At 44.7% G+C, this 22770-nt stretch overlaps 2 protein-coding genes and 1 long non-coding RNA gene across 3 annotated transcripts in view; 1 reads left to right on the forward strand and 2 right to left on the reverse strand.

Moving 5' to 3' along the window:
* The window catches only part of LOC127600986 (mannosyl-oligosaccharide 1,2-alpha-mannosidase IC), a 264345-nt gene that overhangs the window by 89146 nt on the left and 152429 nt on the right, over positions 1 to 22770 (reverse strand). The window lies entirely within an intron of this gene.
* LOC127601049 (uncharacterized) lies at positions 21 to 1061 on the forward strand. The gene is made up of 2 exons (XR_007962480.1): positions 21 to 436; positions 627 to 1061. It is a non-coding gene; the product is annotated as an uncharacterized LOC127601049 (long non-coding RNA).
* LOC127601022 (uncharacterized protein C1orf232) lies at positions 7310 to 9482 on the reverse strand. The gene is made up of 4 exons (XM_052065998.1): positions 9022 to 9482; positions 8364 to 8444; positions 8179 to 8276; positions 7310 to 8020 (listed from the first exon to the last, which is right to left on the reverse strand). The coding sequence occupies exons 1-4, from the start codon at positions 9100 to 9102 to the stop codon at positions 7630 to 7632; spliced, it is 651 nt and encodes a 216-aa protein (XP_051921958.1). The 5' UTR covers positions 9103 to 9482; the 3' UTR covers positions 7310 to 7629.

Here is a 22770-nt window from a genome sequence, read left to right on the forward strand (position 1 = left end):
CCAGTTTAAGACCCAAGTTGCCAGAGGGCCCAAGACCGCAGAATGGGATCTCCAAAAGGTTGACTCCTAACTTTAGCAGGAGGGTTTCGGGTAGGGATCCCGTGACGGCGTGGGGTCATAAATCACACCGGTGGACCTTTTCATTGCCTTCTTTCTTGTTGGTGACCTCTGCCTCAAGGTGGGTGGGGGGTGGGAAATCTGAGCAGAACATCTGGGGTGGGGGGGGGGGTTGTCAGATTGAAGCAAGGGACAAGGCAAGCTTGGTCTTTATTAAGCACATGGCCTCCAGAGAAATGGAATATTCAAAGTGTTGTGTGAACAAGGCGAATGTGGAGCTTTCTGCTTAGTCTGGGAGACTTTTTTTTTCTAACTTCATTTGAGTTGTATTTAACTTTCAAGTTAAGTAAGCATTTAACGTTTAAGATTTTACTAAATTGTCCCTAGGTGTGAGTGTGAGTGCGAATGGTTGTTCGTCTCTGTGTGCCCTGCGATTGGCTGGCAACCGATTCAGGGTGTCCCCCGCCTACTGCCCGAAGACAGCTGGGATAGGCTCCAGCACCCCCCGCGACCCTGGTGAGGATCAAGCGGTACGGAAGTTGAATGAATGAAGATGATTTTACTAAAAGATACATTTTAATGAAATTGTTACTCAAGTACCCTATTAGCTGGCATCTATACATTTCAGTTACACAGAATTTTTTTTTTAAAGTAAAACAATGCTACAGATGAAGGACTTTGAAACGCAAAAAGTTTGAATAAGAAAAAAAATGGAGGTCATGAAGTCTTCATGTTCAGAGGGAGAAAGTCTGATTTACTAATTGCAATGTTACCCCCCCCCCCCCAAAAAAGTGTCTGTGGCCCTCCTCAGTTTTTAGCTCCCCATTACGTCGTTTTCACGTGAAGTCAACAAAAACTAGAGCGTTTTCACCCGAAAAAGTTTCCCCTTCTCATTGACCTACATTGTTGCACGTTAGCTCATACAGCCAAATTGTCCGACGGCTAACAGAAGCATGCTAGCCGGATTAGCCTTTTTTTTTTTTCTCCGGAGGGAAATTAAAGAACTGAAAGTCCTTTGTTAGGACAAAGTCAGCATTTGGTGACGAGAGAGCTGTTCAGAACCCAACGGTAGCAACCAAAGTCAATCCGCCGTTTGTTTACCCCTTCTTAGAACACCCAAGAGGAGGATTGACTGGAAAGAATGTTCTCACTTTAAAGTAGGTTAAATCAAGAATCCAACATACCACACTTATCCTGCTAAGCTGTTGGAAGAAAAAAAAAAAAAGAATAATGTAGCAGAAATAATATTTTAGCTCATAAAGAGGATCCTCCTATTGAGCTTAGCTCCCTTCCAGGGTCACAGAGAGGACACGCTAATAGAAAAAAAAAGCTAGCTTGCGCGAGCCTTACGTCGACCATTGTCACTTTTTTTTTAATTTCACTTAAAATAGTGACGCTACACCAGCAGCGACTGCAATGGATTTTTTTGAAATTAAAAATTAATCAATCAATAAGACAACAATGGCGGGATTATAAAAAAAACAAGAGAAAAAAATGCTGAGACATCAGACACATGTAACAGTTTGTAAAAAATAGCTGTTGCTATTTAAAAATCCCCAAAAATATTTGAATGAAGGAATATTTGTCGTTTGAAAAATACGCCGTTTTCTGAAAAAAAAAAGGGAATGAGGGGAAAAAAAAGAGACAGGTTTCCGGAAAATGTGCATCCTTAAAAAAAATAAAAATTAAAAAAAAAAATAAATCGCAATATTGTGAAAATAAAGTTGCCTTTCTGAAGAACCCATTCGCAATATTACTACTCAATATACATCACAGATATGTTCTTCAGAAAAAAAATTTTTTTGCAAAAAAGTGTTACAATAGGAAAACAAATGTACCTTAGAGAAGAAGTCTTATTTCTCAAGTCAAAACAGCCCCACCCTCAAGAAAAAAAACAAGATGCATTTTGAGATGAATGTCGCGATTAAAAAAAAAAAAAACAGCAATCCCAAATATCTACTGGACAGTATATTTGAAATGGGTGGTGGGGAGGTCATGTCGGCGTCAAGCGGGCTGGGCGCTGATCTCGTTAATGAAAACACGGGTGCCTGGAGCCCAGCTGAAAACCTTTCCATCTGCGTGAAGAATCAATTTGGGTGCGCGACCAAGTGTGCAGACGGAACGAGCGAGTCCGGCCGGGTACAGACTTTCATATGAGGACGCTTGAGGTCAAAAAGGGGCAAAAAGGGCCCGGCTGCTTCTGAAAAACGCAATAAGAGCAAAGCCGAGGCAACGTTTCGCGCAGCCACGACAAAAGCATAAGAAAAATCTCCACCCGTGCACCCGCTCTGCATCCAATAGAAAACGCATAAGACCCTTTTCTTGTGAGGCTCCAGATGAAGACCGAAGACTGCCTACCGTCTCTTTCTCTGCCCTCCGCCCTCATCAAAGCCGAGCGACCTCACCGCACTTTTGGGGTTTGGCCGCTCCCCCGCCTAGCGCCCGATCGGGCCGCCGGGGCGAGGGATTTGGCGCCGCAGATCGGCGCCGCGCTGGGACGGACCTCCCCGGAGGATTCGCTCGGCGACTAAACCGCAGCCGGAGCCCCGCGTGACGTGCGGTTAGCAAAACGGGGGCAATCTGTGCCTGCTGCTTATTTTGAGTTACACAACAACAAAACGGGTGTAACGTTAAGATAAAAAAAAACAAAAAAATTCTTGCGGAGGCACACTTTTCAGGAAAAAATGGCTGCGGTTTTACTTTTTAAAAGATGTTGCGCAGGAATAAACTGGAATGTTACGAGAAAAGGAAGTTGCTGTTGTTTTTTTCTTAAAGGGGGAACGGCACAAGAAAGGAGGAGTGATAGTTTTCCAGGAAAATTGATGAAATTGTCCTCATGACCAAGAAATCATTCATCCATCCATCCATCCATCTTCTACCGCTTATCCGGGGCCGGGTCGCGGGGGCAACAGCTTTAGCAGGGAAGCCCAGACTTCCCTCTCCCTAGCCACTTCTTCCAGCTCTCCCCGGGGGATCCCACGTCGTTCCCAGGCAAGCTGGGTGACATAGTCTCTCCAGCGTGTCCTGGGTCTTCCTCGGGGTCTCCTCCCGGTGGGACATGCCCGGAACACCTCACCAGGGAGGCGCTCAGGAGGCATCCGAATCAGATGCCCAAGCCACCTCATCTGGCTCCTCTCGATGTGGAGGAGAAGCGGCTCGACTCGGAGCCCCTCCCGGATGACCGAGCTTCTCACCTTATCTCTAAGGGAGAGCCCGGACACCCTGCGGAGAAAACTCATTTCAGCCGCTTGTATCCGGGATCTCGTTCTTTCGGTCACGACCCATAGCTCGTGACCATAGGTGAGGGTTGGGACGTAGATCGACCGGTAAATTGAGAGAATTCAAATCGGAAAAAACAAAAAAAAAATGATAACACAATGATCAAAAAACAAACAAATCCACGCACACTCCATATTTAGTCAAGATCAAAGGTCACGGGTCAAGATCAGACCCCCAATTTCACAAAATAGACATTTTTCATCGGCGAGGTGCATTCGGCTTCCAACTCGGAAGCAACCCTGAGCCCAACGTCACAGTCTGAGCAGGACGCGATGGCAGCCTCCACTTCAATGTCCCGGCGGCCATCAGAAAAAACAGGAAAGGACGGACGCTACCTGTCCCGGCGAGGAACAATAATACGCAGGAAGTCAACTTTAGCCGCCGGCCTGAGGGAGGCACCAGGCCCCGCGCCGGGTGCGTCACGGCACAATTGGAGAGGTGCGGCTGCGACGTTCTACAGGAGCAAGCGGAGAACCCCGCGGGGGAACGTTGGCACGGGAAAGGAAAAGAATAAGAAAAAAGATTAAGAAAACCTTTATTAGTCTCGCAATGGAGAAATTCCAGATTCACAGCAGCAAAGGTATGAAAGGAAGAAGTAGAAGAAGAAAATATAGGAGCTGCTGAAAAGGCAGCCACTCTCGCGGCGCCATTTTGAAGTCAAAATAACCAAAAAAAACACAAGACAACACATAGGACAGAGACAGTCGTGCAATCTTCACCACTTTTCTGCATACACTTTGTTGTCTGAAGCAGTTCTAGATGAAAGAGGAGAGGATCAAAGTGTCCTTTCTCCAGTGGATCAGAGGCGTCATGCTGAAAAATGTGCACACGTCTGCTACAAGCTAAGTTTTGAAAGCAAACACGAAGCTGTAGCGTCCATTGACGAAAAAAGATTAGTTCACTTTTCCTGTCCCACATAATCCGCTTCAAACTCCAAGCTGCGACTCCCAGCTCCAAATCCGCATCGGCACTCCGCGCCAACGCTCCTTTCTTCTCATCGCTTGGGAATTCATGCCATCATGAGATGTGGACCACCTGCTGCTCAGCAGGCTAAAGGTTCATATTCAGCCCTCCCGGACAGAAGGACTGGAGGAGGGGTTTTTTTATTTGTTTGTTTCTCTTTTTTTTTTTATGGCAATGTGGACACAAATAGCGTGATTTTGCTTTTCTTTTCGCACTTCTGCGGGATCAATACACTTACTCTAAGGAAAAAAAACTCTATCGATCTATCTATCTGAGTCTGGGCTGGAAAGTGGAGCACGGTGGGAAGATGAACATCTGGACTCCTCACGTCAACAACTACGTGTCGTCGTGTGTGTGTGCGAAAAGGCGTTTTGACATCAGGTGTGATTCACAACCTTTGAAAAGTTCTCAATCAAAAAAAAAAAAAGTAAAAGCGACGTGTTGAGTGCAAATAATATGCCCGAGACATGATTCATGTGCGCTTGTGCTGACTCGTTTGCTGTAAAAGACCAAAAACGACACAATGCAACACTATTAAAACGACAAAAAAAAGACAAAAGCAGACTTTTGCCGTGCTGGAAGCAAGTTTGTATGCATATGTGTGTGCTTTCCAGATGTGATGCAAAGCACCACCGCAGAGACACACACGTTCTCGGGCTCCACACGCGTTTACGTGGGCATGCTTCTACTCTCGTAATCTGACAATTGTCAGACAAAACAAGACGTGGGGAGAAAGAGAGAACACCCTCCGGCTCATTTTCTTCGCACCTTTTCCCCCCGTGACTCATTTTAACAAGCACACAATGATGACATCACACACATCACACCGCCTCAACCCACAGGGCGCCGGAAAGGTTTGCGTGGTGCGTTTGCACATTGAAACACACACACAGTCATAAAAGCTGAAATCATATGGAAAATTTGATTTTTGCAAATATAAAAGATGTTTCAAGGGTAAACACATTAATCGCTCGGTTAATGCAGTAATGAACCATTTTTTTCTTGCATTATTTTCCTTTTTTGGGGGGGGTGGAGGCTTGTATAAGGCCATCTTTTTTGTTAGATTATTTGCATTTAAATATTTGAAAATGTTTCCATCACAAATTATTTTTATTTCAGTCAGTTTACGGTCTTATTTTATTTTTAAATCCATGTTTATTTATAATTTTGCTTCATTAAAAATAAGGTTCATTTTTTTCAATCCATTAAAAAATTACAATTTGATTGTTTTCGTTGTCTGCTTTTAAAGTATTATATTTTAGGATATTATATATGTTATTTTTTAAGACAAAAGACATGCTTGATGAAAGACCTCGATTACTTCAATATTGAATGTGGTTGTCGGCAACAGACATTTGACAATTTTTTCATATTTTTGAAATCCTTGTTATTGGTTATACACATATTAGGGGTTTCGTTGCATTTTATTTTTTATTTTTTATTTTTTTTCGGTTTTGGTTTCGATGTAATTTCCTTTTTCCTTTTTGTTTGCTGCATTCTCCTAATTGGATGCATGCGATCATAGCATTTGCGTTTCAGTGTGGCAGCGACCCTACAGAACGCAATGCTGATGATTTCTGACTTGCGCCTGCGAAGCATTGTTTTCGATGACTGACAGGAAGCCAAACGAGAGGATGCGCGTGCGCCAGGAACATCCGCTCCAAACTATTCAATCAAACGGGACAAACTGGCCTCAGATCTGACAGTCTCACGAGAGCAAGTAAAAAAAAAAAAAAAAAAAAAAAAAAAGCAGACTGGCTCCTGCCGGCTGATTTGGAGATAGTGCAAGGGAAGATGGCGCCCCCCGGTGGTCAAAAGCACAATAGCCTGAGAATGATCATCATGATCCAAAACGGGGCTTGAAAGCATCAACACAAATTACAACCTCAGTAATGTCAGCATTGGTGAAATCTAACATGGAAAACACAATTTAATACTGACTTGACTTGAAAATTTGCATTTTGAGAATAGGCCATACAACAGCAAATAACTGAAAACGTTGAGCAGCTGAGATTGAACGAATTTTAGTGCACGAAGCTGACTACAGTGTGCCACTAGAAATTGCAGGTGAGCGGATTTATTCGATGCATTTTTGCATCTTTGTCATTTTATTTCGTGACCATTAATACTAAAGACATAAAATAACAAGAAGAAATGTAAAAGAAAATTCATGTACTCACCAATGTAGTGCCTGTTCACTGAGCTGCAGATCTACCGAGTGTCCTCAAACGTTTTGAAACGCACCGCAGCTTGTAAGTGCCCGGCCGTGCTCTGATGTTTCCTTGCCGCCTTGGTAAAACAACTTCAATTGGTAAATCCAGAGGATGGTCCGTCTTGAAAATTGTTTGGAAAGTAGTCCTGCAAACAGGATCAATGTCTTCTCCTTCGGCCATTTTGGGTGAAAATGCAGCGACAGCTCCCTCTAGCGGGCGCTCATCCAATCACAGAACGCGCACGTCCAGCGTCGACGTAAGGTCGTGGCAGACTCGTGATCTGATTGGCTATTGCAAGCTGACTGTCCCCGTTCATTTACAGCGCACAGGGAGGGACCTGCTCTGTTTAATCTGCAGGCCCCAAGCAAGTTTAGTTTACCTGGCAACACAAGCTATCTGAAATAGGATTGGTTAAAAACTCTACCATAATAAATAAGTTATTTATCGACTGGCTTTCAATGTTCTTTAAAATAACATTGAAAGCCACTCGACTAAGTGGAAATAACATGACATAAAGAATAGAGAGAATAATTTTGTTTCCATATTTATGAAAATAAAATAACATAAATTAAATTTATGTTTATTAATTAACATAAATTTATGTTAATTAATTTACTTTTCTGAGAATGTTTAGGCCAGCAGACAAGGCCTTGCTGGCCCTGACGGAATGCCACTGTTCTTTAGGAATCCAAAATCCATCCATCCATTCTCCGAACCACTTATCTTGTAACAAAAAATATTGTTCACCTGACAGGGCCAAATAAAGCCCAAAACATGTTAGAAAAAACAGCAGAAAATGTCGAGCAGTTGTCTTTATTAGTATGATTTTAGTCCTTCATGTATCAGCACTGCTATTTGGTCGAAACATTTCAATTGCAGCATTCAAAGAAAAATCAAACGGCACAATCCAACATACACCACACAATCAAAGAAAGAAAAAAAATCTCAAACAATCCCAGAGAGTTGCTGTTAGGATGGCGGAAAGATGCCGACGCTACTTAGTTCAGCAAGAGGTTGAATTCGTCCACCGTTCCGGTTACCCGCATTCTGATTTCTTTCTTACCTGCAGTAATACCTGAAATTCCCGAGCGAGGGGTGAATTTCATGGATGTTTTTCTTAGTCGCTCTTGGCCAGGCTGGCCCTCCTCAACTCGGCCAGTTTGCTGGTGACAAAGTCCCACTTGAAAGCCGCGTCATCGTCGCCGCCCGCTCCTCCTCCCAGCGTGATGTATTTGGAGAAGCCGTTGTTGCCGTCGCTCTCCCGTGGCTCCGCCTCCTCAATGCCGTCCGTCTCCGCCGCCTCGGAAGGCCCCGCCGACGCGGATTGCTCTTCCTCCTCCTCCTCCTCGGGCGCCGCCGTCACCCCCTCGTCGTCCTCGGTCCTCTCGCGGTCGGCGGCGGCGGCGGCCTCCGCCTGCTTCCTGGCAGCCCAGTTGGCGGCGAAGCTATCCCAGAATCCACTGCGGCGTGCGGGCCTGGAAGGTTCCTCTGGCTTGACTGCAAGTGGACTGGCATGACACAAATATGGGAGTCGGGAATTGGAGTTGCTTTTTTTTTTCGTAAGTAGTTCCACAAAAATACATCCTATCTATCCATATACACACACACACACACACACACACACACACACACACACACACACACACAGACTTTATTGTCTACTGACTGGTCAGCGATTGGCGTCTCTTGCAATAGTTGGTGCTGGTCTTCTTTATTGAAGAGAGCTGACAGTCTGTTCCAGCTCTTGGTCCCTGCTCCCTGCATCTGGACACACACACACATACACGCACACACATGCACAAAGTCAAAGGTCAACGGAGGTGTTCGTGTCGGAAATGGCACCGAGCGTACTTTGCGGGTCAGCTGGGAGACGACATTCTGGCCTTCGTCTTGCTGGACTGAACTCATCACGTCTGCATCCACCTCACTCACCTGAAAACAGCCCCACACCCCCACACACACACACAAAATGAAGGTCTTGGCCTGGCGTGTCACGCCAAGCAATGCCAGACGATCCCTCCGTTGTACTTCTGTGCCGGATTGAGTTTCTCGCGAGTTTTTGATTGGGTCATTTGTGACAGAGGCAAAATGAAGGCCGCCGGAGCGTTTCTCCAAGCGTGGGGCTCCCTCTGGTGGTATGTGAAAGAAGTACAGTTGGGACGTCTGACGTTATACATTTCGATCTCTCTCAGGAATGTTTGTTGGTCAAACTTCGATTTTTCCACTTCACTGTGATGTGAAATCCATTTTTGAGACTCTGCTAGGGAAAGGTGACGCGTCCGCCAAAAAGGAGTCATTTAAAAGCGCAATCAATCAAGCTTGTCTTTGCGAAACAGTTCGCAGAGGAAGCGTCATGCACCGCAGGCCTTCAATGAATGTTTTCGGAAAGTCTGCGTTATTCATGTCTTTGTTTTAGTCTTTTTTTTTTTTATCCAGATCCTGCGTCGGTATCGGACGTAAGGCCTACCCAACATTGCGCGGGATGGCCGGTGTGGATGTCGGTCCGTACCTCTTCAGCCAAGTCGTCCGCGTACTCCAGGTTGAACGTCTTCATGACTTTGCTCTTGCAAAGCCTCCAGAAAGGATTCATGCTGCCCTCGGCTGGACGCTGCTGCGATGCCGCCTGCGCGTCGACGAGACTTCCTGTTGTGTGGCTTCACTCAACGCGGTCCTCTTTTTCCTCCTTTTCCCGCTTCACCCAATGGTCAGGGAGCAGACAGCCAGCGGGAGGGAGGCCGAGAGCAAAGCATTAAGATAGCCAGCGAACCTGCAACTGCGTCTGTACTGTACCTACTTGGTCTCACACACACACACACACACTCAGTGAGTAATAACCGAGCGAGAGAGCGTCACGGTTGAGGACGCCTGCCTGGGTTACCTGGAAACAGGTGTGGATTTCCTCATACATATTTCACGGAGTCGCCCCTCCTTTGTCAGACACCGCTGGCTCCAGTAGCACACACACACGGACACACACACTCACTCACACGCACTTTTTTTTTATTCAACCCAGACCACCACAATAATCAGACTATTCGTGTCATACGTCGACAGTACAACGGAGGCTCAAAGTGTCGCACACATACAAGAGTCCTACACGGGCTCCCTCTGGTGGTACACAAAAGAATCACTGCTCAAATTCAGTTGATTGATTGATTCAGTTGAAAAAAATAACAATCATAATAATAATAATTAAATGATGTGAAGGAAAATTGTAATTGAAAGATGTTTGTTGTTTTTTTTCTCTTTCTTCTTTCATACATTCTTGCTGCTGGAGGCTGTAAATTTCCCCAGTGTGGGACGAATAAAAGATATCTTATCTTATCTTATTTGTACTGGATTGAACTTTTCAGCCCAGTTCGTCTGTATAGTATACCAGTGCACCTTTTTTTGTTTTTATGCACAATAAGTTGTAATTAAGTCATTATTTGCCTGCCCCCATCCCCATATTCAAGCAAAGTGTTCAAGTGCATTCTTTGCATCATGTTACGAGTGGCTTACGGTACAATAATACCAAATATACTGTTTAGCAATTGTTTAATTGTTTGCTACTGCATTTAAATGCTGGTCGTGATCGTGGTACTTGGAGTTATATTGAAAATAAAAAAAGTTGGAGAGTTATTGCACTCTACAAAACTGTAACGGGTATGCGGCGGATATATGTATTGCCTTGATGTTTAACGCTTCATCTTACCTGCGAGGATGTTTAAGGTGAGGATGAATTATGGATGCACGCACGCGCACACACACAAACACACACAGGCAGACTGTTTTGAATGGGCACAGAGTTCAGCTTTCACAGTGGACATGACACACCCACTAGATACTGGAACTCTATTAATAATTTGCATTTCTTATCGTATCCGAAGAGATATGAGACAATGAAATCCTCGAAGCAGCATTCCGTCACAAGATGGTTCGACAGTAAATGACGCAGGTCGCCGTTAGGTGGCGTAACGGTGCCACCTCTTGGCCAAAGCAGATTGAAAACTGGACATTGGATCCATGAGCTTTTCTTTTAAAATCTTCTTGTTCGTGGCTGCTTTGTCATACATCAAATATTATATAACACCAGCTCTTTTATTTTGTGATTTCAAAAGGAGTTTTTTTTAATGAGTGTGAGCCAGTGCGAAGGCCTTCATTTATCGGTGCAGCTGAAGCGTGAGCAGGCCTGTAGCATTGCCAAACGGCAACATTTATTCCACATGGCAGGCATTTTAATAAGCATCGAGCATCACGTCCTGTCGTCATTTTATACGCCGTTGACAGTTTAATAAGTTGCAGCTCTTGTAAAAAAGCAAAGAAAATGAGGTGCCGGTGGGCATTCCTTTAAGAAAAGTGGATGTTGCGTAACAGTTTGGACGCAATTGCGCCACACGCAAGATGCCTGAGGAATCTTGTAAAAAGTACCAGGCAAAACAAAACAAAGGAGTGCAGTATGTACACAAGAGCAGGCACACAAGCTGCGCGTCACATTATATAACACAAGACTTTTTTGGTTGAAAAAGATATAGTCAGATTTTCACATTGTTTCACATCATCGAAAAGCTGTTGTGAGTGTAACCGTGTGCAGTTAATTATTAATCAATGTGACAATATTGAACACGTTCTTAATTTAACATCAACAAAGTTCAAGCAAGAAATGTAAAAACTGTACTACACGTCTCACCTGGGTAGTTGAAACTGCATTGTATTGGGACAACTCCATTTCCCCGTGCTGGCGACACAGCTTTCTGATTAAGCGCTGCCCCTGCTGTCAGGTCGTGGAATTACAACAGCCAGAACATTTACCGGCGCCCGAATGAATGCGACTCTTCACATACACGAAAAATAAAATGAAAAAACCCACACACAATTTTCAGCAAGCGCCTCTGTATTTTTTTGTTGATAATGTGACAGTAACTCCAAAAAATGACTCGGGCGATCATGCAATTAGGCGAAGAATTTTTGAAAAATCTAATGGCACGCCACCAAGCAAAATCCTAAATCTGCCATGCCACCTGGCCCGAATGGAGAATCACTTTGGTCACTCCTCCCTGGTTCATTGAGGACATTAAATGGGAGTTTTCATAATCTGTTGGGTATTTTTTTGTTGCTCGATGGATGGTTGGATTCAGCAAAGCCCAATCCAAAGCATCCATCGAGCTCGCTCGCTAGTTCCACCCTCGCCCTCGATGGCCTTTATTGTTTACAGCCAGCCACCGCCTGAGAAAGTTGTTTTAACCCAGCCTGGCTGGGATATTCAAATTGTTTCCTGCGTGAGAAGCTCCAGGGACTTTGGGCTGATTTCCTGTCTACAATTGAACGTGTAGCGCTCGGTCGGCTTAGGGAGCAATTCAGGAAATGCCGCGTTTCATCACTTTTTCAAACAATTCACCTCATGTTGTGTCAAAACGTGACTTTCAAGAATGTTGCTGCGAAAAGATGACATGTCAAATAATATACTGTAAGCAGCCACATGGAGGAAAAAGAACCTTGGTGCTCAGCAAGCCGGAGATGAGCAGCTTTTCTGTCAATCCCGATGACAATAAATGGAAACACAAGCCGTGGAGCATTGGAAAGGAAATTGGGTGCGATTTACAACAGGTGGTCCTGCTTCAACACATGAGCGGTGTCATTGAGGAATATAAGGGAGGAAGTTACAGTTCAGGCGGCCCGGTAGTCCAGTGGTTAGCACGTTGGCTTCACAGTGCAGAGGTACCGGGTTCGATTCCAGCTCCGGCCTCCCTGTGTGGAGTTTGCATGTTCTCCCCGGGCCTGCGTGGGTTTTCTCCGGGTGCTCCGGTTTCCTCCCACATTCCAAAAATATGCGTGGCAGGCTGATTGAACGCTCTAAATTGTCCCTAGGTGTGAGTGTGAGTGCAAATGGTTGTTCGTTTCTGTCTGCCCTGCGATTGGCTGGCAACCGATTCAGGGTGTGCCCCGCCTACTGCCCGGAGACAGCTGGGATAGGCTCCAGCACCCCCCGCGACCCTAGTGAGGATCAAGCGGTTAGGAAGATGAATGAATGAATGAGTTACAGTTCAACATCGGAGCTTTTCATTTGAAATTGTACATTTTGAAACGGGGGTCTTGCGTGCAGGCAGATGGATGTAAATGGTGACGAAAAAAAGGGGTAGGGAGAGTCAACATGATTCAGATGCAGAACATTTCATACTACTTTCAACAAAGAAAATACACACAAGGGAGCAAATTGGTTTGGAAAGGTTTTTTTGGGGGGGGGGGGGGAATGACGATTGTCAGCATTTGCAGACGGAAATGGGTTCAAATGGATGATGGGCATCCTGATGGAAGAAAGGCAGCCATGAGGAAATAAAGCTGGGAAATGCACTTAACTGCACAGACACTCCAAACAGCAATTATAACAAAGCAGTTTACGCTCATTTTTTTCAGCATTTGAGCAGAAGCTCAGCGGGTGTCTGTCTGTCTGTCAGTGGAGACACTTTGTTCCCCCACACCCTTCACGTTGTCACGACAGCCCAGAGGCCGCTCCAGCGTGAAGCTCCATCCTGAACACGCACTGGCCAAGGCACATGATGCAACACGCTGCTGCGACACGCACCCAGCGCTGATGCGGAGGCACCGACTAAACATGCGCTGAAAAAAAAAAAAAACTAGATACAGCACTATTTTTGCATCCATATACATATATTATATATACATATATATATATATATATATATATATATATATATATATTAAGATATTTAATTTCAGATAATGAACAGTTAGCGTCCAAAAATTGTCACTGTGGAGGAAATCTTCAACACATGTCATAAAATGTGACGGGAAGCCCCCACCCCTCTTCACTCCATAAATAAAAATAAACCCCTCCCCGACACGATTCATGCCAATGAGCGAATCCTCATGCCTTTGTCTCCGCGCCTCGCAACCGGGCCGATTTGGGTGACGCGTCAATGCTCAACCAATGGCCGCCCGTCAGCCAGCATCATGAATGAAGGAGGGGACATTAGGGGGGGGCACGTGGTGGCAGGCGAGGTCTGGAGGCCTGTCGCACAGCATCATGGGGCGATGGTGAGCGAGTGGGCATGCGCCGTCACGAAAGGGGCTACGTGCGGAAACACAAATCCAGCATGGGAATGCCAAATGTGGGCCTAAACCCCCCCCACCCCCACCCCGACCCCCTCCCCATGCGCACTTAAAGCCTCGTTTCATCAAATGTGATGTACTGCGACCATCACTGGAATGAAATACTCATTTCTGGCTCAGAAGAATAATTATCGACATTTTGGCCTTTGCGCCGCAATGCATTCTGGGACTTGTGGTTTCAGCGCTTTGTTCACCACTCACGTTTGGTTACTTCTCACGAATAAGACGAGAGGAAACCGAAATAGACAATCGTCGCAAAAAAAGGATTCACAGCTTTATTAAATAACTACCAAATAAAGTGACGTTTCTCCGGATATTGATTAAAAAAAAAAGTCATAAAAATCCACACATAGGCTCAGTGTGGTGTACATAAAGTATATAAGTTGATAAGATGTTGAGTGTCACAAGATGATTGCCCCCCCGCCCCCAAATAAAATAGGTAGTGATTTATGACACGTTTTTGCTTAAAAACAAACGATTGTGCAAAATATTCACAGAATCCTCCAAGTCGCCCCACGTTGAGAATTCAAGTAGTAAATGACAAAATTTTTCGCCCACCGTCGCGACTTGACCACGTTCGCATGCACCTTTGCAACGCCTAATGGCCGCACATCATCTTCCAAGTGCCATCAGAAGCGTCACCCCCCTTTACGGCCTGATTGCAGAAAACTAAAAACCACAATAACAACATCACCATGACTTCATCTTCACTTTCCCATCGCAGCCATCAGTCGGCACTTCAGGGCAGCGGGTGGGCCTGCACCTTCTCCGTCATCTGCTTGGCGCTGTAGTAGGACAAGCTGAGACCCATGATGGCCAACATCATGGCGATCTGATTGATGGCACGGTCCTGCGGCTGCGTCTGCACCTCGCCCGCCACTTGCCTCTGCGGCGGGGACGAAAAGAAATGAAGACGATTTATTATAAAACTGTACACGTTTAAATAATAATAATACATTTTATATTATATATATATATATAGGCGGCCCGGTAGTCCAGTGGTTAGCACGTCGGCTTCACAGTGCGGAGGTACCGGGTTCGATTCCAGCTCCGGCCTCCCTGTGTGGAGTTTGCATGTTCTCCCCGGGCCTGCGTGGGTTTTCTCCGGGTGATGACAGCATGGCAGGCTGATTGAACACTCTAAATTGTCCCTAGGTGTGAGTGTGAGTGCGAATGGTTGTTGCTGCGATTGGCTGGCAACCGGTTCAGGGTGTCCCCCGCCTACTGCCCGAAGACAGCTGGGATAGGCTCCAGCACGCCCGCGACCCTAGTGAGGATCAAGCGGCTCGGAAGATGAATGAATGAATGAATAATACATTTTATTTATAAGCGCCTTTCAAGACACCCAAGGACACTTTACAATAACAAAAAATACAAAACAATACGAACAGTTGTCCAAACACCTTTAACCAGGCTAATATTAAAGGCGTTTACAATATTACATCTCCTTTGATTGCAAATGTTTAGCCGCTAGCTAGTACAAGAAGCCAACGTAGTAGCCGACATCATGACTCATCATGTTTTCAAGTAATAAAAGAAAATGCTTCCTTTCGATCACAAGCCTATGGCGGCAAAGCGCAAAAAAACGAATGCGGCAGTCGCCATCTTTACTCGGCACAAACTCACTGACCCAGATGCACAAAACAATCCCTTGATCACTAAAAAAAAGTTGCTCAATCAAAGCAAAGATACTGGAGTCAAAGTTAAGACTAAAAATCACGACTGTTAATGACGAGCATGTGGCAGCTAGCGCAAGAAGCTAACGCTAACCTCAACCCTCGCTCCTTGTTAAACAGCACGCTAAATCAAAGTTGGTTTGGGCACAAAACGTTTGGTAGATATGGCACGTAGCAAGCAGGAGAAGCTAACGCCTCGGGTCAAATCTGGAATCCCACTCAAATGGCCGTCAACACGGAAGAAGCTAATTTCAGTCTTTTGTTCACAAAACATTACTAGCTACACAGCTGCTAGCCAGCTAAGAAGCTGAAGGAAGACACATTTTCAAGTGGAAAACCAACTTTCCTCGCCGTCTTTTGAACATGTCAATCTGTGTTCCGTTGTCTGGCGATCACAATGGCGTCCGATTCGTGTTCAGGAATGAAGTGTAAAAGGGTGCAGATGAGGGGCTGTGGAATCTGCCCAAGCGTGGCTACCTGGAGCAGGCGAAAGTATCCCGGTGTCAGCCGTCCCAGCCTGATGATCATGTCGATGGATGCGGCGGGACGGGGCGGCCGTGGCAAGACGGAGTGGCTGTCGAGGACCTGCGAAAGCACAAGAATCTCATGAGTCTTCAAAAGTCCATCGGCGTTAAGAGGAAAACCCGTACGAAGCGTCCCTCGCTAACGAGAACCGCGCGACCTTCCGAACAAGCTGATTGACGCGCCAAGCATCCATCATCTGGCTTAGATTTGCTCAGCGGCAAAAAGCCCCCCCAGGCCGCGTTCTGCGTCTTTCTCGTCACACGCGCTCCGGATGATGTCCAGACAAGAACAAAATGTACCGCATGTGGCAAAGATGGAGATGGAAGCGTTTTGATCGGGCGTGATGTGAAAACAAGAATGTCAACCTGCTTAGAGTCTGATTAGCGCAACAGGCAGACGATCCCGATTTGAGGAAGTTCTTCAAGAGTCTTGAGGATGACCCTACTCGACAGGATAATTACAGAACTTAAAAAAAAAAAAAGAGATGGCTCAGGTATGCAAGGATTCCTCAAAGCGACGGGACAACGCTGATTTCAGCAAGTCTTGTCAGGATTCCGCAATGTCAATCCCATCGACACTTTTGAGCTGTATTCTTCAAGTCCAGCAGATCATTCGAGTTAGGAGAACTTGGCCCGGGAGTCTCTCCCGCTGCCCCAACCCGTACTTGTCCGCCGACACCTTCAGCCCTCCAAGCCCAAGCGCAGAGAGCAACCGAGGTACTTTCTTCTGCGCCTTTTTATAAAGCGCCTGCTCTCGCCCAACCAGATCTGCCGGGCTGGGCTGCAGCGCACACGCCCACTTTTTGCAGGAACACGCACACCGGGGATGTCCAAAAGCATTACTTTCACTTGGTGGTCCTACCAAAACACAACCCCCCCCCCTCCCCCCCACCCAACTTCCCCCTCTAATTCTACCCCTCCCCCAAAACAAACTGTCCTATGTTAGCTCGTTAGCAGATCAAGGCAAATAAAACGGGGAAACGACGCGTTCGTGGCGGCGCACGTGCACGTCCAAGAGGGCGATTACGCAACCGTTCCCGATGCGTGCGTTTTCATCGTATACCGGCACCGATGGGACACGCACGCACAGACCTTGGGACTGTCAAACCTAAAGACCGGAATTGATCGCTCAAAAGTGTAAAAATGAAAATCTCTTTATCAAAAGGCATCCAACCATCACTGATGGAATGACGATTGCCCATCAACACGCCCAAGGGCACAAAAACAAACCAGAAAAGGCATTCGAGGTCGGAACCTCCGGATGCCGTTTGCCACATTCTATCGTTGGGGAGGCACGTTGATGACTGACTACGAACAAACACTGCATGGGTGTGTTCTCAATCACATGCCAAGACACCAACTCATTGGCATGCCTTGGCGTTGAAAAAAAAAATAAAAATCACACGGTTCTAATATCAATTATTCAAAAAGGTCGTGTTGGATAAGACTCCTGTCAATTATCCAAAACATTGTGCGAGTTAAGAATAGATGACAATAATGAGGCCAAATGTAGCGCAGGCTGAAATTGGATGGCTGCAAATAAAAAAATGTCACTTGCGTGTAGGCCAAAAATCTGATGGAAGGTGGTGTAACCCTTTAAATTCCCCCAAAATTGGGGGCCACAGGTCAAATTAGAACCGCCCCACCCCCCCCAAAAAAATAAAAAAAATAAAATAAAATACGACCATGAATCCAAATGTTTCTGTGGGTAAAAACTAACCCCTCCGCTGCCACCCAAAAAAAGTTGCAGTTAAAAAAAAAAAAAAGTGTACAGCGCCATAATTGCACAAATCTTGTACAGCTAAAAATAATTCTACGGTTAGTGGCCCGAAACGTGCACAGGTATTAACCTGACGAAAATCCCAAACATGTCACAGAATAAGTAAACTGTGAAAAAGTTTCACGGTAAAAAAAAAATACGATGCCCACCAATCCCCAGACAGTTAGACAGATTCAACAGCATGGTGCACCCCCACAAATCGTATTTTTATTTTTTTATTTATTAAAATTTTATTTTTTATTTAAAAAAAAACTAAAACTAAAACATCATCTTGATAAAGAAAAACTAGCATAAATCCACCAAATAAGTCCCCCGGCCCCGAAAATATGGACAGATTACAATAAGAAGAAAGAAGTAATACCAATGATTTTTTTTTAAATTGATGCATTTACTTTTCAGAAAGGAGTGGTTTAAACTATGATGGGCGTTTGGCTAGCAACCCTGCCGAGTCAGCTGGGAACTATTCTTGGAATTCTCTACCTGAAGTACATAAACAAAAGAGCCACTTTCACACCGGCACATATCCAAGACCAAATTGCTGCTGTTCCAAAGATGCTCGTGCTCCGTCTGACAACGTCTCATGATGATGATCATTATCGTAATTGGAGGCTGCTCGCTTCAGTCAACATCATCCAAAATCAGGCGTCAACATACGCAGGGTACACCGTGTACTCTACTCCTGCCAGCCAATGAAAGCCCTTCATTTCCATTCTTCGTCCCGCCTTTTCACCCACACTTTTTGCAGCTTCCCCCTCCCTTTCTAGCTCTCTAGTCGACTAGTAGGGGCGGGGGGGTGTGTTCCAATCAGAAGCAGCAGCTTCAATGCAACTGGACATCTGTCACCACGGTTACGTCACATAGCAGCCCGTTCGCACTGTACAGCGGCTGCATCGTGCTGCATTCGAGGCACACCAGCAAGTGGGAAATTCGGCACTCGAGGCCCGACCGCAACGTGAAAAGGAGGCAAAATGGAATGCGAGCTCTCCGAGTGTCTCATCGAGCTTTGGATGAGCTGTAGTAAACGGGTTAAACGGTCGGCGTTATGCGAGCACATCTGCTCAACCTCATTTAGCATTCCAATGATGGCATTATGCATTTAATTCATTTCACTTTCACCCATAATAGTTTTTTTTAAAGAGGGTGAGCTATCTGGCATGTATGATGCTAGCATGGGCTGACATTGTAAACAGGCACTATCAGCATTCCAACTTTGTCGTTAAACAATAAAACTTACATTTCTTTTTACTTTACTATTATGTGTGATATGACAACCAAGAACTTGGCGGACCCGTTTATTATTTTTTAAATCAGGTTAGCTAGCAGGTTACACGTGATAGCATTCGCATTTCTGCGATAACAAGACCCCAGCCCTTAGCTTTATTGACTTTCTGAAATGACAAACTCTTCGCGACTTACCGCTGTTTTGCTGCCTTTCGCATTTTTTTAAATGAATATGTTTGAAAAAAATCCTCGATGCACTGAGGGCTCGATAAACGAACCGCGAAATAGCGAGGGATCACTGTAAAACGTTTGTTTTGCAAATGAGCCTACAGCAAACCGAGAATTACTTCATTAGATGAACGACACACTGCTACGACATTCGATGGGAGCATTGCAATTGATTAAACGGACATTTCTCGGGCTTACACATTTGATGATTTAAAAGTAAGACAGGGGGTTTCACAGTAGTACATTTTGACTGAGCAACGCTCAAACCACTTTTAGGCGCCTTACCTATCAAACAAATGCACGTGCCTGACACTCAAACGGCAACAATGTGTCATTTGCACCGACTAATTCAACGATTAAGGTCACAATGAAAACAGGAATTGAACCATTTTGACCATTAATGGGGCGAGTATTAACCACAATTACCTTCCCTTGGTCTCCACTCTTTAATTAACCAAACAATTCTTCGTGTCGAAGTAAAACTTGACTGTCACAAAGGGCCAAGCAACTGGGGTGAATTTTGTGCAAGGAGTGTAACGTGAGGACACTTTTTTAAGGGCCCGGCTGGTCGTGATCCATATGCTCGAAAGGGGAGATGGGGCTCCACACACTGGTGCCGGCATGTAGGTGCCATTGCACATGTGTGAAATACACCCCTCTCACGCCGGAAAGAATGAACACGTCCACATTCTCTCTTTCTCTCTCGACACACTCACCTATTGCTCCATCTGATCATCGCCCCGCAGTAAAAAGTAAAGCGTACAAGGGTAGAAGTCTTCGTTGTTCAGGTATGGCAGCGCCGACGATGTTTTCACTACATGCGTCATATTTGACCCACTTTTTCCCAACTTGTAATGAACGAAGAGCTCCACCCAGTGGCCAAGACGAGTACAGCGGCTATTCCATTCAATGTGGCATGGCAGTACTGTACTCGATATTGCAACATAAATATACAAAGGATGATTTAGAGCTTTGTTTTTTTTTTTTTTTTAAAAAAAGGTTTTATTTCAGCAATATTTAGATTAACCATCGGCATCATCAACATAGCTTATGGGCAAGTTTCTTCATTGGGTCATTAAAATTCATGATACGTGTCTCTTGGGGAGGACGGCAGATCTTTTTTTTTTAAACATACAGTGTTTTTAAAAACATTTGGTAAGTCGTAACTTAAGACTTTTTATTAGCTGCCTTACGTTTGAAAATGTGTGTCAAAGGGTCAAAAATTCAGCAGTTAAAAAAAAAAAAAGACAGAAAGGAGAGAAAGAGAGACGGCTAGCTATGAGGTATGAATGGTGGGGGTGTAAGAAATTCCAAAATAGATATGAGTGAGCGTCGTGAGAACACCACGTGTTACATCAAGTGCAAGGCAAACCTAATAACGGACATTTGTAATATAAAACTTGGTAAAAAATACTTATTTCAAACTGTACAATCACCAAGTACACAGGAAGGGGTGGGGTAGGGTCGGGGTGGGAGGGGAAGGGGATAGAGAGAGCATGTTGAGAATGATGTCAACTCATTTGGATTCTGCGGCGTCGGCCTTGGGCTCCTTTGAAAAAACACACAATTGATTAAAAATGAGATTTTACACCACCCGTGTATATAGGTTCGAGTATCATTCATCACTACCTCGGGCTTGGCGTTGCCGTTCTCTGCCTTGGTCTTCTTTGCTTTGGGCCCCTTCTACAATACAAGTTGTCATTAGTAACGCACAGTAAGATCTTTTTCAACATTATAATGTCAGTGATAGTGATGGTAATCATACTTTGGTGGCAGCTCTCTTCTTGACTTCCACTGGAGCGGCTTTGGGTTTCTGCAGGATGAGAATAATTTTCATTTTTAAAACAAGTCTTTTTTTAGTTTTGAGCATCACGTGGAATAGGGGTGGGCCAAACATCCAGACAAGGATGCAATGCTCTAATGTATGTAAGTTTATATTACTTATGGTGGGCCACGCGCACGTGTGTGTGTGTTTATCTATCTATCTCCATCCATTTTCTAATCCACTTCTCGTCACGGGCGCGTGCTGGAGCCTCTCCCAGCTGTCTTCGGGCAGTAGGTGGGGGAGACACCCCGAAATGGTTGCCAGCCAATCGCAGGGCTCACACAAGATGAACAACCATCCACACCAAGCATAAGCTTGACATCAGGTGGTAATCTAATACACTTGTTGAGAACCGCACAGGGTGTTTTATTTTTTTATTTTGCTGTCCAACTACAGTAACCCAAACAACCCCTAAAAATTCCTGGTCAGTTTGTAACATAATAATAATAATATATTTTATTTATCTCAGTATTATTATCATTGATGAATCACAGTCTAGTCAAGTATGAATAAATATGTGAGTATGGCTGCAGTGCAAGTCAGGAAACAGTTTATGCAAGTGTATGCAACGCACCGCTAACAGGCGTGGGGAACAGCGTCTCTGTGGAGAGAAAGAATGTGAAAATGTAGCCACAATGTAGCAATTGTTATATTAAAAGGTGTAAGTGAATAAAAATGTAACAAACCTCAATTGTGGCACTTGACTGTTGAGGGGAAAATAAATAAACCATTAAACCTTAAGTAGCAACAATTCAAACATTTCATTACTCTGACAGCATAATTGTCATAGTCATTTTTACCTTATTGTCACAATTCATATTGTAATGATTTTTAAAAAATCACACTCTAATTATTGTTTTTGTAAAAAACTGGGGGAAATGGCTCCGGAAATTACCCTAGTAGGCAAAAATTTGGTATGTCTTTTGGCAAGTAGCACGTGACCTTCCCGCTCTTATTTAAATTCAAATAAATGGTGGGCGGCAACAGTTGCCAGGACAACACGTATTTGTAGCCAGACGTTTCGCTTTGTTTTTGTTTTTTTGGCGGGTAGTTGCCCATGTAAGCGCAAGGAGACGAAATTAACGAAATGACGGTCTTCGGATGAGCAAACTACTGCTTGTTTAGCACCGTTGCCATACCACAAAGGGATACAAATTAATTCAAACTTAAAACAACGGGGGAAAATGTCGTTTTTAAAATCACCGCCCCCCTCAAAAAAATAAAAAACCTCCCGGAAATTAGTGGTTTAGTCTCAAATTGCCCAATGGCTGCTCCGGAGGCTGGAAATAAACAACACGTCATTCAAATACAAAATAAGGCCACGTTAACATGTAAAATTTGAATTCTGATTCAATAAATGTCTATTGGTGGGGGGGGGGGGGGTCGGGTCTTAGCCGAAGCAAACTAAGAGGACTCGGGTTTAAAAAAAAAAACCCAAAAACGTCACATCTCCCTCCCATCCCCCACCGAAGACCCCGCTTACAAAACCTACATTTTGATTGACGGCTAACCGTCAAGTTTACGTCAACGTCAACATATGCACGTATGTGCGAGCAGTTTGGCGCGAAAATGACACTAAACTTTGTCGTTTTTAAAAAAGGTTAAAAAAATCAAGGACAAAACAAACAGGTACGACGTTGTTATTCACGAGCACATTCGTTAATTATATGGTTACCAACGGGGAAAAAAAACGGACATGTTAATTTTCCTTAGGCTGTAGGTTTGCGCGCCTCGGCTGGCTGTCATGGCGATGACGTTTCCACACGCAAGACGACAACCTCACATAACCTTCACTATAAAATTTAAAAAAGAAAAGAAAAGAAAAACACCGCCAAGGTCTCTGCACGAAAAAATCACACTCGCACGTAAACACAAATCTTACCTTCGCTTTTGC

The sequence above is a fragment of the Hippocampus zosterae genome, chromosome 5, assembly GCF_025434085.1.
Source record: "Hippocampus zosterae strain Florida chromosome 5, ASM2543408v3, whole genome shotgun sequence".
NCBI lineage: Eukaryota > Metazoa > Chordata > Actinopteri > Syngnathiformes > Syngnathidae > Hippocampus > Hippocampus zosterae.